General features: G+C 40.7%; 1 protein-coding gene across 1 annotated transcript in view; it reads left to right on the top strand.

The window, feature by feature from the left end:
• celf4 (CUGBP Elav-like family member 4) overlaps positions 1–14,999 on the top strand; it is an 88,236-nt gene extending 73,237 nt beyond the window's left edge. Inside the window, exons 4-14 of the mRNA XM_022745401.1 lie at positions 405–533; positions 1,521–1,600; positions 1,967–2,107; positions 2,491–2,629; positions 4,088–4,240; positions 4,671–4,781; positions 6,776–6,838; positions 7,341–7,418; positions 8,720–8,863; positions 11,082–11,275; positions 13,875–14,999. Of these exons, the coding sequence (XP_022601122.1) occupies positions 405–533; positions 1,521–1,600; positions 1,967–2,107; positions 2,491–2,629; positions 4,088–4,240; positions 4,671–4,781; positions 6,776–6,838; positions 7,341–7,418; positions 8,720–8,863; positions 11,082–11,209 (1,166 nt within the window). The 3' untranslated portion in view covers positions 11,210–11,275; positions 13,875–14,999. The remainder of the gene's footprint in view (positions 1–404; positions 534–1,520; positions 1,601–1,966; positions 2,108–2,490; positions 2,630–4,087; positions 4,241–4,670; positions 4,782–6,775; positions 6,839–7,340; positions 7,419–8,719; positions 8,864–11,081; positions 11,276–13,874) is intronic.
• The last annotated feature ends 39 nt before the right edge of the window (positions 15,000–15,038 follow it).

The raw sequence follows: 15,038 nt of genomic DNA, 5'->3' as shown, positions 1-15,038 counted from the left end.
AGTCTCATCAAACCCTTCTCCACCCACTTCAGGCAGCTATTTTCTAAGTTCTGATAAACCTGTTACACTCTATACCTGCCTAGCAACAAACAGCAGATGGAGAAAGTTACTGACTTGTTGGCGAAAATATTGGAGCATTTACCAGCTACAGAGATATTTTTCAGGAAAGAAACGGATGCGTGATGCTTTAATGGAATTTAAAGATTTGTTTGTAGCGTGAATAAATGGGTGAATAACGCGACATCTTTCATTATGTAGCATCACAAAACTTCTCCCTGATGGTTTCTGCATGGAACTAAGGCTGAGCAAAACTCTGCTGTTTCAGTGAACATAGCGTGTCTTTTTGTAAAATATCAAAAGGCATCTTTGAGCCTCTGATCGTGACCTATTCCTCTTCCTTTTAGAAGACAGAAAGCTCTTTGTGGGCATGCTCAACAAGCAACAGTCAGAAGATGATGTGCGGCGCCTTTTCGAGTCCTTCGGCAGCATCGAGGAATGCACCATCCTCAGAGGTCCCGACGGAAACAGCAAAGGTGAGTTTATAGCTGTTTATGACTTTGAGCCAGCAGACTTTTTCACAGGCTACTGCACAGAAATGATTTGGCCTTTCAAAGTTGGTGACTTTGCAAAGTTCTCCTTAAACACTCCATGTTGAGTGATGTCAAAGCAGGCAATTTCACAATCACCAGAGGAGCACTTACATAAGAATACTGTAGATTCTGTAAATTTCAACAGTAAATGCCATCAGAAAGCTTTGCCCACAGGGATGAGAGATATAAACCACCAACTCTTTACAGATGAACCCCATTAACCTTATGAGTCAACCTACAAGGCTCTGATAAAGAGAAAAAAAAAAACCCTAAGTCAACCACCTTATTAACCATCAGCCTTCGTGTCATGCCAGAAAAATGTCCTTTCAAAATGTTGTCAGAGTGCTACACAAGTTCACTGCATGAAGTTCATCAGTGGGCTTAGCAGCCAATCAATGAGGCCCGATGATAACTAAGCCTAATGATTACAGTGGGCTTGATCATTCTGATTCCTCCGTGAAGCTCCATTAACAAGGCCTCATCAGCCAGCTTACTCGGCTAAGTGGGCTTTAGCTCAATAATTACTGGGAACTTGATCATTCAAATTCATCAACAGGGCTTGTCAATAGTAAGCGACACCAGAATGCTGTGGCATTTTAAGCCCCATCAGAGGATCCCAAAGTTGTTAATGGTGTCAGAGAGACATGTTTAGCCTGCTTATTGAGTGTCGATCAACACTGATGCAACCATGCTCGGCAAAGAGGGGCTTTGTTTACTCAGTGTTTGTTGCTGTAATGCTGCAGGGAACTTACCCTGGGTGGAAAAAAACAGGAAACTTTTTACTTTTTGCCTTGTTACTGGCAATGTTTTGCTGTGATTCTGTGTGATATACTTTCCAACAAACTTTTGTCTTTTGTCCTCACTGTCTCTTTTTTACCCTTACTCATCCCCCCCCCCCTTCTTTCTTTCTTTCTTTCTTTCTCTTTTTAGGCTGTGCATTTGTAAAATACTCCTCTCATGCTGAAGCTCAGGCAGCCATCAGTGCACTACACGGCAGCCAGACAATGCCTGTGAGTACACCATAACTGTGTGAGCGTGTAGATTTATGTGCGAGAGGTGAGTCACATAGAGAGATGAGTCACCTAGCTCTTAATTACCTTCTTAAAGTAAAGTTAAGTTATACGTTATTCATCCCAGCGAAGAAATTTGTCCTTTGCGTATGACCCTTCCTAACTATTTCAGAGCAATGGGCAACAACTGCAGTTCTGAGGCCGTCGCTTTGGCACGACATATATCGGAGAGGATGTGTGCATGTGTGTGTAAATGTAGATACAAGCAGATGTCATGTGTCTATCAGTACACACTAACATGTACTGCCTGTTGCGTGTGTGTGCGTGTATGTGTGTGGGTGGATGGATGGATGGGTGGTTGCACAGGGTGCCTCATCCAGTCTGGTGGTAAAGTTCGCCGACACGGATAAGGAGCGCACCATCCGCCGCATGCAGCAGATGGCTGGTCAGATGGGCATCTTCAACCCTATGGCCCTGCAGTTTGGAGCCTACGGAGCCTACGCTCAGGCAAGACGCCCTGCAAAGCATCTGTTTTATCTACACTTATTCGTTCAATGAACCACAGAGATTAAATGCTCAAGCCTAGCTCACTCATGAATCTGGAATAGCAAAAAAGACTCCCTCCAATTTGGAATCCTGTATCTCCCAGGGATATGACGTAAATGGCTTTATTAATATTGCTTTAGAAAAAATAACACATTTCGTAACATTCAACACCAGGTTTCTATCTAATAGTCTCCATTGCCTCTATGCTGTACCTCACTTTCCCTTTATTCCCCCTCTCCTTCCTTTTTTTCCACCTTTCTTAACTCAGCAACCTCTAAATCTCTCTCCTCCTTCCTTTCATTATTCTCCACCCTCCTTACAATCCCCTCTCCTCCACTGTGCAGGTGCAGCAGCAGGCGGCATTAATGGCATCTGTAGGCCAAGGAGGCTACCTCAGTCCAATGGCAGCCTTTGCTGCTGCCCAGATGCAACACATGGCGACCATCAATGGCCTCCCAGGAGCACCGCTGACCCCCACGTCAGGTAACACTGGTGAAAGACCAGAGGTTGATACTGGATTTTTATTTCTGTGTGCCATGAAAATGGCATCTGTTCCACTGTACACACACAATTTCATTTTTTGAAGCACAGCATACATATATGAAAGTGTTTTCCTACCTCCAGTGCAGCCATTAGTTTACATTCATGGTGTCATACAAAAATGTGATCTTTTGTTGAGCTGACACGCTCAGTTGGCTGCCAACAGCACTGCAATCACATGGCATTTTATCAGAGTATGGATGTAAAAGGAAGCTACTTTTAAAAATGATGACATTTAACCCAGTTAACTGGATGATTGGTTAACTTCTAAGGGATGTAACTTTCTCAAAAAATTAAGTTTGAGCAAATTCAAAGTAAGGAGTAATTTGTTCAAATTATTTGGAACACAACACACAGCCTAATGCTTAACTGCCGTGTAGAATCGACATTATCCCATTCAGTTACTGTTAGCGCCTCTACTGCCTCACTGAGTGCCAAGCTAATGTTAGCCTGTGTACGGCAACTGCACTTTACAAAGTCAGCAAACAGTCTCAGTTTTTCCAGCTTTGGTGTCGAATCCAATGAAACTTGACATTTGCTCTCAAAACAGTGTTATGTTTATTTGTTCAGCACAGTTCGCTAATGTTCTCCATTTTGTGTTAGCGACGAGAACAATAGCCCAGCTTACTGATGCAGAGCAATCACCCCAGTGGAGCACAAGGCAGGGCCTATTCAGCTTAAGTACAGAAAATTCTGAATTTCAGCAGATAATTTCAAATCAAATATTACATTTTTTCCTACATTTAAACAGTAGCTTTAATTTAAAAAAAAAAACAACCCAAAAACACAACACTCCTATTATCTATAAAGTGACAGAGCTATTTTACAAATGTCAACATAACGTGCATCTGCATCTGACAACAGTCCCCGAAGAAAAGCTTTTTTTACTCAGTGGGAGTGTAATATGTAAATAATAAAAAACAGTGTGTTTCTTTAAGGCCTTGCTGTAGCATTGCAGTGGAAAAATACAGTGGCAAGGAACAAAGAGCAGTGGATTTAAATGGCATATTTTAACACACATACTATACTGTAAATGTTTCTAGATGCGTTGATGGGGGGGGGCAAATGAACAAAATGCATTGTGGCATGAGATGCAATCATCTGAGACAAATACATAATAGATACCAATAGCTGGTACCACACAGTATTCACTATTCTCATACAGTATGTCTAAGATTCGTGTCTAATGGCTGTTGTGTCACAGTAAGGGCTATACAGGGACAAGAAATCAGCCCTGACATTTAGTGTCTTCACCGGACCACTGGACCGGCCCCTCTGACATTTCCAAGAGTTACTTGGTGGCCAGGCAAAGTAAAACTTCTCCATAATGTCTTAGGAAAAAAATACAGTGGAAAGCTTACTGTTCCTCTCTGTCTTTGCCCGTCTGCCCTGTGGCTGCAGGTGGCAGCACTCCTCCAGGCATCAGCGCCCCCACAGTGACCAGCATCCCCTCCCCCATTAGTGTAAATGGTTTTACTGGCATGCCGCCCCCCCAGGCAAATGGGCAGCCACCTGCAGAGGCTGTCTTCACCAACGGGATACACCATTACCCTGGTAAGTCTGATAAATTCAGGGGCACGTATGCAAACATGAAAGAATTCTCGGAAACAAGGAAAAAAAACATATTAAAAAAATACAATGCAGTATAAATTATAAACATACTGTTTGTTATTTAAAACCGTGATTTTGTGAAAATGACGCTTGAATCCCTGTAGACTCACATTGATTGTAACTGGAAAGTGTGCATGCTGCTGGCTTACAGGCGTGAATAGCCTAGAAGCATGTTCAGGAGGCCGAGGCCAGACGAACGTAGCCCACAGTCAGTGAGCATGTCGAGGAGATGAGTGTTTGGCAAAGGTGCTTATGGGCTGCTGGAGCCTAAGTATGCGCTTGTGTCATGAGCCGTGGCTAGTACCTCATTGGTTCTGTTTGTGAAGAGGTGGAAGAAAAATCTGTCATTTTTTTTACACTCTTGTCTCCCCAGTGTTGCAGGAGGTGGTTTTTAGGGAGGACTCGGAGAAAAACGGCTTGGGCGTGGCTCCGCGAAGTTGTTTTGGGGTTCAGGGTGGCTGCTTCCTCTCCTCTCTCTCTGAAGGTAGCGCTCCCCCTCCTCCTCCTCTTCCTACTCCTCTATTCTCCCTATCCCTCCTTCCTCAGCCTCTCATCCCACTTATCTATAGGCTCAAACAAGGGTCAAAAAGATTTTGAGCTTGTGAGATAATGTTAAGAAATACTTTCAAAGCCTGTGGTTCTGTCTGTGTAAACTTGCACAAGAAATTCAAGTTTGTGAATGTGTAGAAAAGATTTGTAGTTGTAGAAAAGAAAGGAGTTTAGATTCAAAGCAGAAAACTGTGCCAAACTCCACACACTTTCACAGTGTGACATTGAAGTCAGACACAATGTACAAAATTTAGCCCTGATTTTACATCCGAAAATCCTGAGTGCAGATTTTCTCACACAATTTTCTGCTTTGAACCTGAGGCTGCACGGAACCTGAAGCCTCCGTGCAGCCTCAGCCTTGATATAATTTGCCCCCAATTTTATTCTACAACTTCAGAGCTTTTCTAAACACAAAGGTGTAATTTCCACTGGGGATCAGGGATGCCACCTTCACTTGTATACTTTCAGGTTGATTTTACTGTCCAGCTGCCAAAAATCTGGATGTGGGAAGATCTGAGCTGATAAAAATATTGATACATTCAACTAGTGCTTTGCTGACTTTTTTTCCACTGTGCACAGGTTGCCCTATTTTATAGCTGAAGGTTGTCAGTGCTATATGAACCTGAAGGAGATACCTGCAGACACTACTTCATTTTTTGGATAATATTTTTATCTACAGTTAATATACTCCTGAACAGAAAAATCAAGACAGTACGCAAATATATTATCTAACAGAAAGTACTTGGTATCTATAAAGGAAACTAATAAGGATTTTAATAGGGTTAGTGCTTTTTTCCTTATAATACCATTATGGAAAGCACAATTTTTGTTCATTTACTACTTTATTTATCTACACCCTTGTCTACACATTCACAAACTCTCAGTCTCTAATGCAAAACCTGTTCGCAGGTTATTAAAGAATGATATACAGTCACGGCCTTTATACTAATTTCTGAACATGACTTCACAAGCTTTAAAATTTTGCAGACGCTTTATTTGAGCCCATGCCTCTCCTTTCTTGGCTATCTGAACCGTTTTTCAGTGTTGCTGTTAGTCCACGGTGTGTTCAGTATTTCTTTGGTTTCTAGTGACAGTGGGGTTATTGGTGTGTGCGTGTGTGTGTTTTTCTCAGTGGTGTACTAAATGTGCATGTACTATGTGTACAGATGGGCAGTTATAAAGTGTGGCGCAGCATCTGTGGTAGTTAACCAGTGTGTTAAACCCACGGGGAGAAATTTTCAACTTTCATTTTTAAATAATTAACTTTATCTCTTACATGTGAAGTGATAGAAACAGGAAACAGGTGCATCCAGTGTTGTGAGTGTGTATCGTACTTGTCCTGTTTTTCATGTTTACCTGCAGTAGATTGTCAGAGATGTAAATATATTTCTTCTTATTATGGTTTGTGTGTAATAGGTACATGTTTATGACACTTATTTTTTTCCTTTGGTGTGGTGATAGTGGAGCCATGTGTTGTTGTTTTTTTTTTTGTTGTTTGCTTTGTTTTAACTGTGGTCTTTCAAACTTTTACTTTTCTGCTACTTTTGAAATGATTCGGGAAGAAGATTAATTAATTAAATTAATTAAAAAGCCGAGCAAACGAGAGGGAGATTCATTTCCTCACACACTGAAAGCGAAGCGAGTTGAAGCCGCGCTGTTTGACTCTCTAACCTCTCTGCTTTTCTTTTCCTGTCTGTTCTTCTGTCCATCCCTCTCACCCCTGTTATACGTTACTCTCGCCTTCCTCCATGCCCTCTCTATCTCTTCCCCCTATCTACATTCTCCCCTGTCTCTCTTTGCCTGATTGCTCTCCCTCTTCACACACCTCCATCCATCCGTACTCCCCTCCACTACCACCCCCTGCTCATCCTCCTCCTTCTTCTTCTTTTTCTTCTTCTTCTCCTTCTCTCCGTGTCTCTGTTGGAGCAGCTCAGAGTCCCACTGCAGCTGATCCCCTCCAGCAGGCTTACACAGGAGTCCAGCAGTATGCAGGTCTGTCTGTCACTCTCACAGCAGCACTGATCTGTGTGCTTGTTTATGTGAGGAAGTGTGTGTGTGTGTGTGTGTGTGTGAGAGAGAGAGAGAGAGAGAGAGAGAGAGTGAGTGTGGGCCTGACAGAGAGAAATGAAAGGGGGAAGATAAAGATTTGCCTTTGTTTGAATTTGAATTTTGATCATGTAACATTAAGTGTTTCAGTCTCACTACATCCATTTATTCTCTCCGCTGTGTTCAGCGTGTGTGTGTGTGTGTGTGTGTGTGCGTAACATGTAGACTCTATTGTCTGTTATCTGATCGATTGCCTGCTGTGCCCCTGCATATATCACATTGTTTGTATGTATCTGAGTGTGTGTGTGTGTGTGTGTGTGTGTGTGTGTGTGTGTGTGTGTGTGTGTGTGTGTGTGTGTGTGTGTGTGTGTATGTGTGTGTGTGTTTGTGTGCAGTCATGACTGTTATCTGATCCGCGCTGTGTGTGTGTGTGTATGTGTCTCAGCAGCCTACCCCGCTGCATACGGCCAGATCAGCCAAGCCTTCCCCCACCCTCCACCCATCATTCCACAGCAGCAACGAGAAGGTAACACACACACACACACACACACACAACACACCATTCACTCCTAAATATTCATATATGCTACAAACATTTACTTCTCCTCAATTCATCTTTCATGTAGTCATAGAATAAACAGGTCCGCTTAAAAATATCCAGGCAATTCACAGTCCTCACTTTATTTCTAGGCATGATTTCACCTTTTGCAAGGAAGATCTATCAAAAAGCAAAATATTCAGTATGGTAACACAAAAAATATTAGTCTATATATATCAGTCTAGAATTATTAGACAGCACTAAAAACCCTGGACTCTCATTTTTCATCTTTTTTTAAAAACAGTCCAATAAAGGCAAAAAAAAGGAGAAAATTTAGATGTTATACTTGTTATGGTATAGTGGATATCCCAGCTTGCTATAGGGTAACTAACTTCACTAACACTGCCGAGTGTTTCAAACAGAGCTGTAAACCTGCTTATGAACTCACTGACCTCCAGGCTTGGGACACCCATGCTTGGGACCTTACTGCCCTCTTGTGGAAAACAAACAAAATAATGCAGATCATTTAACAGCTGTGGCATCCCAGGGGTTACTATTTAAGCATTTAGTCATTTGATTAGTGATACCTGAAAGCTGTGAATACTAAACCTGAGTTTTCCATTAAACCTGAAACTGTCAAACAAAGTTACTGTCCACTAATGACTGCTGACATAAAGTGCTCCTAACTTTTCTGTTTTCTGTTTGCAACTTTGACTCTAAGCAGGAACTGGGGTTAACGTAGTATAGTATAGTATAGTATAGTATAGTATAGTATAGTATAGTATAGTTAAATATTACTATTATGGAAAATCACGAAGTTAACAGAATTTAGTGTAGAAAGCATTTTAAAAAAGTAAAATGTTTAAATCTTAATCTTCTTTAATAATAATTAAAAAATGAACTCTCAAAAACATGAGCTAATGTGTGGCCTCGCTCTCAAATTTCAGATAATTTTGTGAGTCCAACAGGGTTGTCGTGTGCTCGTGCATGGGTTGTAAGTGCGCGTTTCTTTTGCTGAGTAAAAGAGGAGAGGAAATGATCTCATGTAGCAAATTTTGTGAAAAAGGCCCTGGCTTCATGAGGAAATAGTAAAAGTCATCTATCACGCTTCCCCAAAGTCCAGTTTGACTTTTTTAAATGTCTCAAGCATTTCTCCTTCTCCTCCTGCCACTGCCAAACTTTTACACTTCCCTTTCTCCTTGTCTCTTTTTCTCTGACCTTTGCCCTTTATCTCTTTTTTTCTCTCCCCGTCTCTCTCTCTCTCTCTCTCTCTCTGTTTCTGTGTGCAGGACCAGAGGGTTGCAACCTGTTCATCTACCACCTCCCTCAGGAGTTTGGGGATGGAGAGCTGATGCAGATGTTCCTGCCTTTCGGTAATGTCATCTCCTCCAAAGTGTTTGTGGATCGGGCGACAAACCAAAGTAAATGCTTTGGTGGGTAAAAATGAACAAAACCAAAAGATTATTGGTTATTTATTCTGATTATTCTTTTTTACTAATCACCTTCTTTACTGCAGTCAACATCCCCCCTCCTAACCTCTCAACACCCCTCCCTTAAAAAATGCAAACAAAAACAGTGGAGAATTTCTCTACAGTTGTGCAAAAGCTGGTTGTTACTAAAAAGAAGGAATGCAGAATGAGTGTGTCTGGATTTCTCTATTAATCATTAAAGCTGTTTTCTTTTGAAGCTCTGAATAATTTCTTATTTTGATAAATATTTCAGTGATATACAGTGCATTCAGAAAGTATTCACTTTTTTCACACTTTGTTATGTTGAAGCCATATGCTAAAATCATTTAAATAAATTTTTTCCCTATCAATCTACACTCAATACCACAAAGTGAAAACTTTTGAAAAATGTTTTAAAATTGAAAAACTGAAATATCACATTGACATTAAGTATTCAGACCCTTTACTCAGTACTTAGCTGAAGCACCTTTGGCAGCGATTACAGCCCCCAGTCTTCTTGGGTATGACGCGACAAGCTTTGCACACCTGGATTTGGGGATTTTCCATTCTTCTATGCAGATTGTCTCAAGCTCTGTCGGGTTGGATGGGGACTGTCAGTGGACAGCCACTTTCAGGTCTCGCCAGAGATGTTCCTTTGGGTTCAAGTCAGGGCTTTGTCTGGGCTACTCAACGATATTCACAGAGTTGTCCCTAAACTTCTCCTGCATTGTCTTGGCTGTGTGCTTAGTCCTGTTGGAAGATGAACATTTGGCTCAGTCTGAGGTCCTGAGCACTCTGGACAGGGTTTTCAATAAGGATATTTCCATCTGCTTCCGTCTGTCCACATTGCCATTAAGCTCAGATCGGTGGAGTGCGGCAGTGATAGTTGTCCTTCTGGAAGTTTCTCCCATGTCCGCACAAGATCTCAGGAGCTCAGTCAGAGTGACCATTGGGTTCTTGGTCACCTGTCTTACCGAAGCCGTTCTTCACCGATTGCTCAGATTGGCTGGGCAGCCAGCTCTAGGAAGAGTCCTGGTTATTCCAAACTTCTTCCATTGAAGAATTATGGAGGCCACTGTGCTCTTGGGAACCTTCAATGCAGCAGGATTTTTTTGCAGCCTTCCTCAGATCTGTGCCCCAACACAATCCTGTCTCTGAGCTCTGCAGACAGTTCCTTCCATCTCATGACTTGGTTTTTGCTCTGATATGCTTTTTTTGTCAGCTGTGAGACCTTATATAGACAGGTGTGTGTTTCACCAAATCAATTGTTTTACCACAGGTGGAGTCCAATCAAGGTGTAGAAATAAGGGTCTGAATACTTATGTCAATGTAAATTCTGAAATTCTGTTTTCTGTTTGTGGGTATTGAGTGTAGATTGATGTGGGAAAACATGAATTTTAGTAGAAGACTGACACTGACATTACATTGCCATTGCGCTCTATATGACAAATAGTATGATTTCTGACTCTTCTGACCTAGTCTCCATCTTTTTCTGTAATTTACTGTAAGCTTAAGTAATAGATGCTAACAATATAGGAGATAAAGAGCTCCTGTCTCACTTTATGCCACTGACAGCACAATTTAGCCGAACATATAATTATGTGGCAAATTATAAATGGATTGTGGAGAATATTTAATGGAGAGTCTGTCAGGTGCAACCCATTTGCAAAAGCAAAATAGCTTTTGCTCATTAATACAACACAACATTAATGTTGTATTATTCATGTTGCAATTTTGAGATGCAGGTTTTTATTTGTGATTTGATGCTTTTTCCACTTCCAAGTGGAAATTAAAAACTGAAACTCAAAAACAACACAACCACGTTGATGCTTTGGTTTTAAATCCCATTACCAAGTTCATGTTGTGATTTTGGCTGCATGCTTCCCTCTGTTTTTATTGTGATCCTATTGTTGTTGTCATATTGTATAAATGCGCAAACTGTATTTGTTATATTAAGGCTTACAGCTAGAAATTGCATTTTTTGTGGAGAAACATTTGTTTCATTGTTTTTATTTTTTATGTACAGATGAAAGGATTTCATTCATATTGTAAAGCTTTATAATAACATTCAGTACATGTAAAGACTGCTTCATGCTTGTTGAATCTCATCCTCATTATCTATTCTTTTGTAACCCCAAACCGTCCTTTCCTCTTCATTGAACCTTATCCCTCTTTCTCGTTCTTTTTTTGGCCTTTCCCCCAGGGTTTGTGAGCTTCGACAACCCAGGTAGCGCCCAAGCTGCCATCCAGTCAATGAACGGCTTCCAGATCGGCATGAAAAGGCTCAAGGTGCAGCTGAAGAGGCCAAAGGACGCCAACCGCCCCTACTAGCCCCCGCCCCAGCCAGCCACCGCCATCCTGGTGGCCGGGGCAGCCGACGCACACCGGGAAAGACAGGTGAGGCGCCGAGCTCGACTCGTGTGGAAACGTGTTTGTTGTCACTTTAGTTTGATAGGTGATTCACTGAACAAACGCATGCACAACAAATGCAATATTACATTGACAAATGCTCAAACGGCAAGCTCACTTATGGCACAGCCTGATTTGGTTTCAGTAACCTTTTAGAAATGTCATAAAACATCTGCAGCTGCCTAGTAACTAGCTGATCATCTGCAATAGTGATGAAGTTTTACCCCTGCGACAGTAGTTCAAGTACACATTTGTAAATGTTAATTCCACCCATGTCACTATAGGTCATTATTGTATAAGATTTACTGTAGTGTCCTGCTGACTGGTACCAGTTATTTCAATGGAAGCAACACATACGTAAATGAGGAACCCCACAAATACTAGGACCAAGGAGCCAAATTACATAAAAACAAAATGCCTTTCAGTAATCTCTAGAGTTTGATAATTTACAGTTTATTATGTGCAGGAAATATTATGCGTGTTACGAAAATTTACACCCCCTAATGTTTATCTGATACCAAAATTGGACAGATGTCTTTGCTTTATTGTCATTTTTAATGGCTAGTTCAACCTAACAAAACTGTTCAGCATTTACTTACATGTAGCCTCCTCTATTTGTAGAACAGCTTTACAGTAAGTGACCCTGTATGTTACCCTGTAGGTAAAAGATAATTGGTAAGTGGTTCAGTGTGTTGCACAGGGAAGGAATTGCTTCCAAGGGAGAGGCATTTATTACCCCTCAGGCGGGTAATTGTGCCGTTCCTCTTTGTCTCCTCCCTTCATCTGTGTGATGGAGAGTTTAGGCTGTGTCATTCATTCACCACTGATGACTTCATTCAAGGGCAACTTATCACCCACACACAAACTAACTGAACCATACCAGGCACTGTCCTGAGGCAAATCACTGCAGGAAGAATAGTGCAATCTCCTATGAATGTGTTAAAAATATGTGGCTCCATTGCTTTTGATATATCAAAACATTTCCAACACAATGTCAGAGAAAACATTTTAGATTTTCTCCTCTTCTTGCCAGAGATTGACTACTGGCATTAACACTTTTACTGTTATTTTATCCAAATATAATAATAATGCACTATTAACGTACAGTGTTATCAGACTGATGGGTCCATATTTAGACTGTAGGCTTATGTGCTGCTTAACTTCTAATGACACAAGAGGGTTGAGTTGTATCTCGGTTAAAATCCCTTCATCATTTCAAAAACAGGATTAAATTAAATTTATATAAAAAAAGAAAACTTAATTGTTTCATCACAAACCATGGAGCTACATTAATCCGCCACAGGATGACACTGTTTCTGTTTTCAAAATTGCTTCAGTAAAATGATCTTTGTTTATCCATACCAGAACTTGCTTGCTAAGATAATTTAGAGAGGCAGGTGTCCTGTAAGTATGCCGCACCGTCCATCTGCAGGTATCAAGCGTAAAGAAGGACACATAAGGAATGATATTTTGGCAACTTTTAACCAAGTAAATCCAAAAAACATCTGTCATTAACTTGTCTTGAGTTTTCTAATGTAATGTAGAAATTCAGTCTCTCCTGTAATAAATGTTTGTTTAAGCCCAGGAGGACCAGCTGTCTCTTTGAATTGAGTTAAAAGAGTTGAGTTAAAAAAATAAATTAAAAAAACCTTATCCAAAAATAATTGTTGGATAATTACAGGTCCTTTAAACACATAACTACCAATATCAAAGTGATTTTTTTTTTTGGCCAAAGAATTGGACAGATGATGGGGCTAGATTAAAAGTATAGTGATTACAATTCATCCGAGAGGGACATGAATGTTAGTACCAAATAATTCACCCAATAGTTTTTGCAACATCTCACTTAAATATTTTTAGTGGCACTAAAGGAAAAGCCAATCAATCACTGTCAATAGGAGTCATCCTCTGGGAACCCCAAATGTCTGTAAAAACTTAGTCGTTATCCATCCAGTAGCTGCTGAGATATCTCACTAAATAAGTGAAAGCTTTGACCTGGTAGATGAATGGATCCGGGAATTACCATTAGTCATTGGGATTCGTCTTCTGGGCACTGTGAATATCTGTCTATCAAATTTCATGGACATTCATCTCAGAGTTGTTGAGATATTTGGTTCAAAACTAAAAACGTAGGGGCATTGAGTAGCTCAGTTGGTTGAGCATCCGCCCCATGTGCAGAGGCTAAGGTCCTCGCTGCAGTTGGCCCCGGTTCGAGTCCCGCATCGGACAGTCCTCTCCTGTCTCTCTCTACTGCACTGTCAATAAAGGCATAAAAAGGCCCCAAAAAAAAACTAAAAATGAAAATCTGATGATGGTGCTAAAGGAAAAGTTGTGCGGTCACAGAAGTCAGTAGGATTCATCCTCTGGTGACCATGAATGTTTGTACAAAATCTGATGGCAATCCTTTCAATAGTTGTTGAGATATTTCTGTCAAACTGACTGACAGATCGACATAGCCATGTCACTAACATGGCTAAAAGTGTTTAGCCCCCTAAAGTTGTACGCTTTACAATACTTTAATGTGCATAAAACACATTTTACTTGATTATTTGACTAAAATTATTCCTAATTCTTCTGTGCTTTCCAGGTTTTCTTGAGCTGAATCATATGTTGACTACTTGCTACGCGCCACTGAGTGCACACTCAACATCTGGACCACTGAGGCTGCTTCAGAAACAGAGGAGAGAGAGAGAGCGATGACCAAGTCAAGGACACCTCCTTTTGGATGTACTAAAACTTTGGAACTCAGAGAGAATTTGTACCAGCCTGGTTAGCCCCAGGACCTTTTTCTTCTGCACACATATACACACCTCTTTCCCCACAAAACCCTGCTTGAATGACAGCTACCTTTTCTGGACCACAAAAACTTTTACTTGAACAAAGGGAAAAAAAGTAAAAGAAACTGTATCAAATCTACTTACAATGACCAACCCCACTGAACTCTTAAAGGGAATATGGATGTCAAAAGTCCAACAAGAACAAAACAAACTTTTTAAAAACTGAATAGAGGATTGCCGTAGGAGATCTTTCTGTAAGATGGTTTGAGTTTGGGGCAATTGACTTTTGAAGACCAATTTATAAGGCTTGAAACAAGAAGGGACAAATTCCCAGAGACAGAACTTATGTAGGGAATGTGATATTTTCAGGACACAAATTGGCTTCGATTTGGGATGGCCATCTTTAGCTCGGAGTGCCTGTCCGTTTCCAGGGGATACCGTTGCCAAGGAGAGCCATAGCAACGGTCTCCAGGGAGTCTTACCTGTCATTCCTTAGTTGTTTTAGGGACCAAAAGACCAAACATTTTTATTGCTGAGGACTTGTAGCTCTAACATACTCGGACCACTGCATCTCTTTCAGTCAGTGTTAACTGGTTGAGGAGTTGCACTTAAAAGAAGTGTACATTTCGAATATATACAACACATGTATATATACATATATATTGCTGATATGCTTTTTGAATACAGGCAAAACTATTTCAGATGACCAAATGGGGTCTCTCACTTCGCTAGTTTACAATTACTCAAAATGTTTATTTTTTTCTCTTCTCATTTTGTCTTGGGAGGGATGGCGAGTGCATGGGAGGGGCTGCTCCGTATCACAGCCTTATCTTTTTTAACTTGACATCCTAACCTCATAGATAGAATAACATCAGAAACGTTTGAAATATATGAACTTGTTTATATTTGCAGTACATATATATGTATAACAAGCATTCAAGCAAATGTATTCATATATACAGTATATATGGATA

Source organism: Seriola dumerili, unplaced genomic scaffold, assembly GCF_002260705.1.
Source record: "Seriola dumerili isolate Sdu_G_001 unplaced genomic scaffold, Sdu_1.0 BDQW01000088.1, whole genome shotgun sequence".
Classification (NCBI taxonomy): domain Eukaryota; kingdom Metazoa; phylum Chordata; class Actinopteri; order Carangiformes; family Carangidae; genus Seriola; species Seriola dumerili.
The sequence above is the reverse complement of the archived record's forward strand: the minus strand, read 5'-3'. Positions and strand labels throughout refer to the sequence as shown.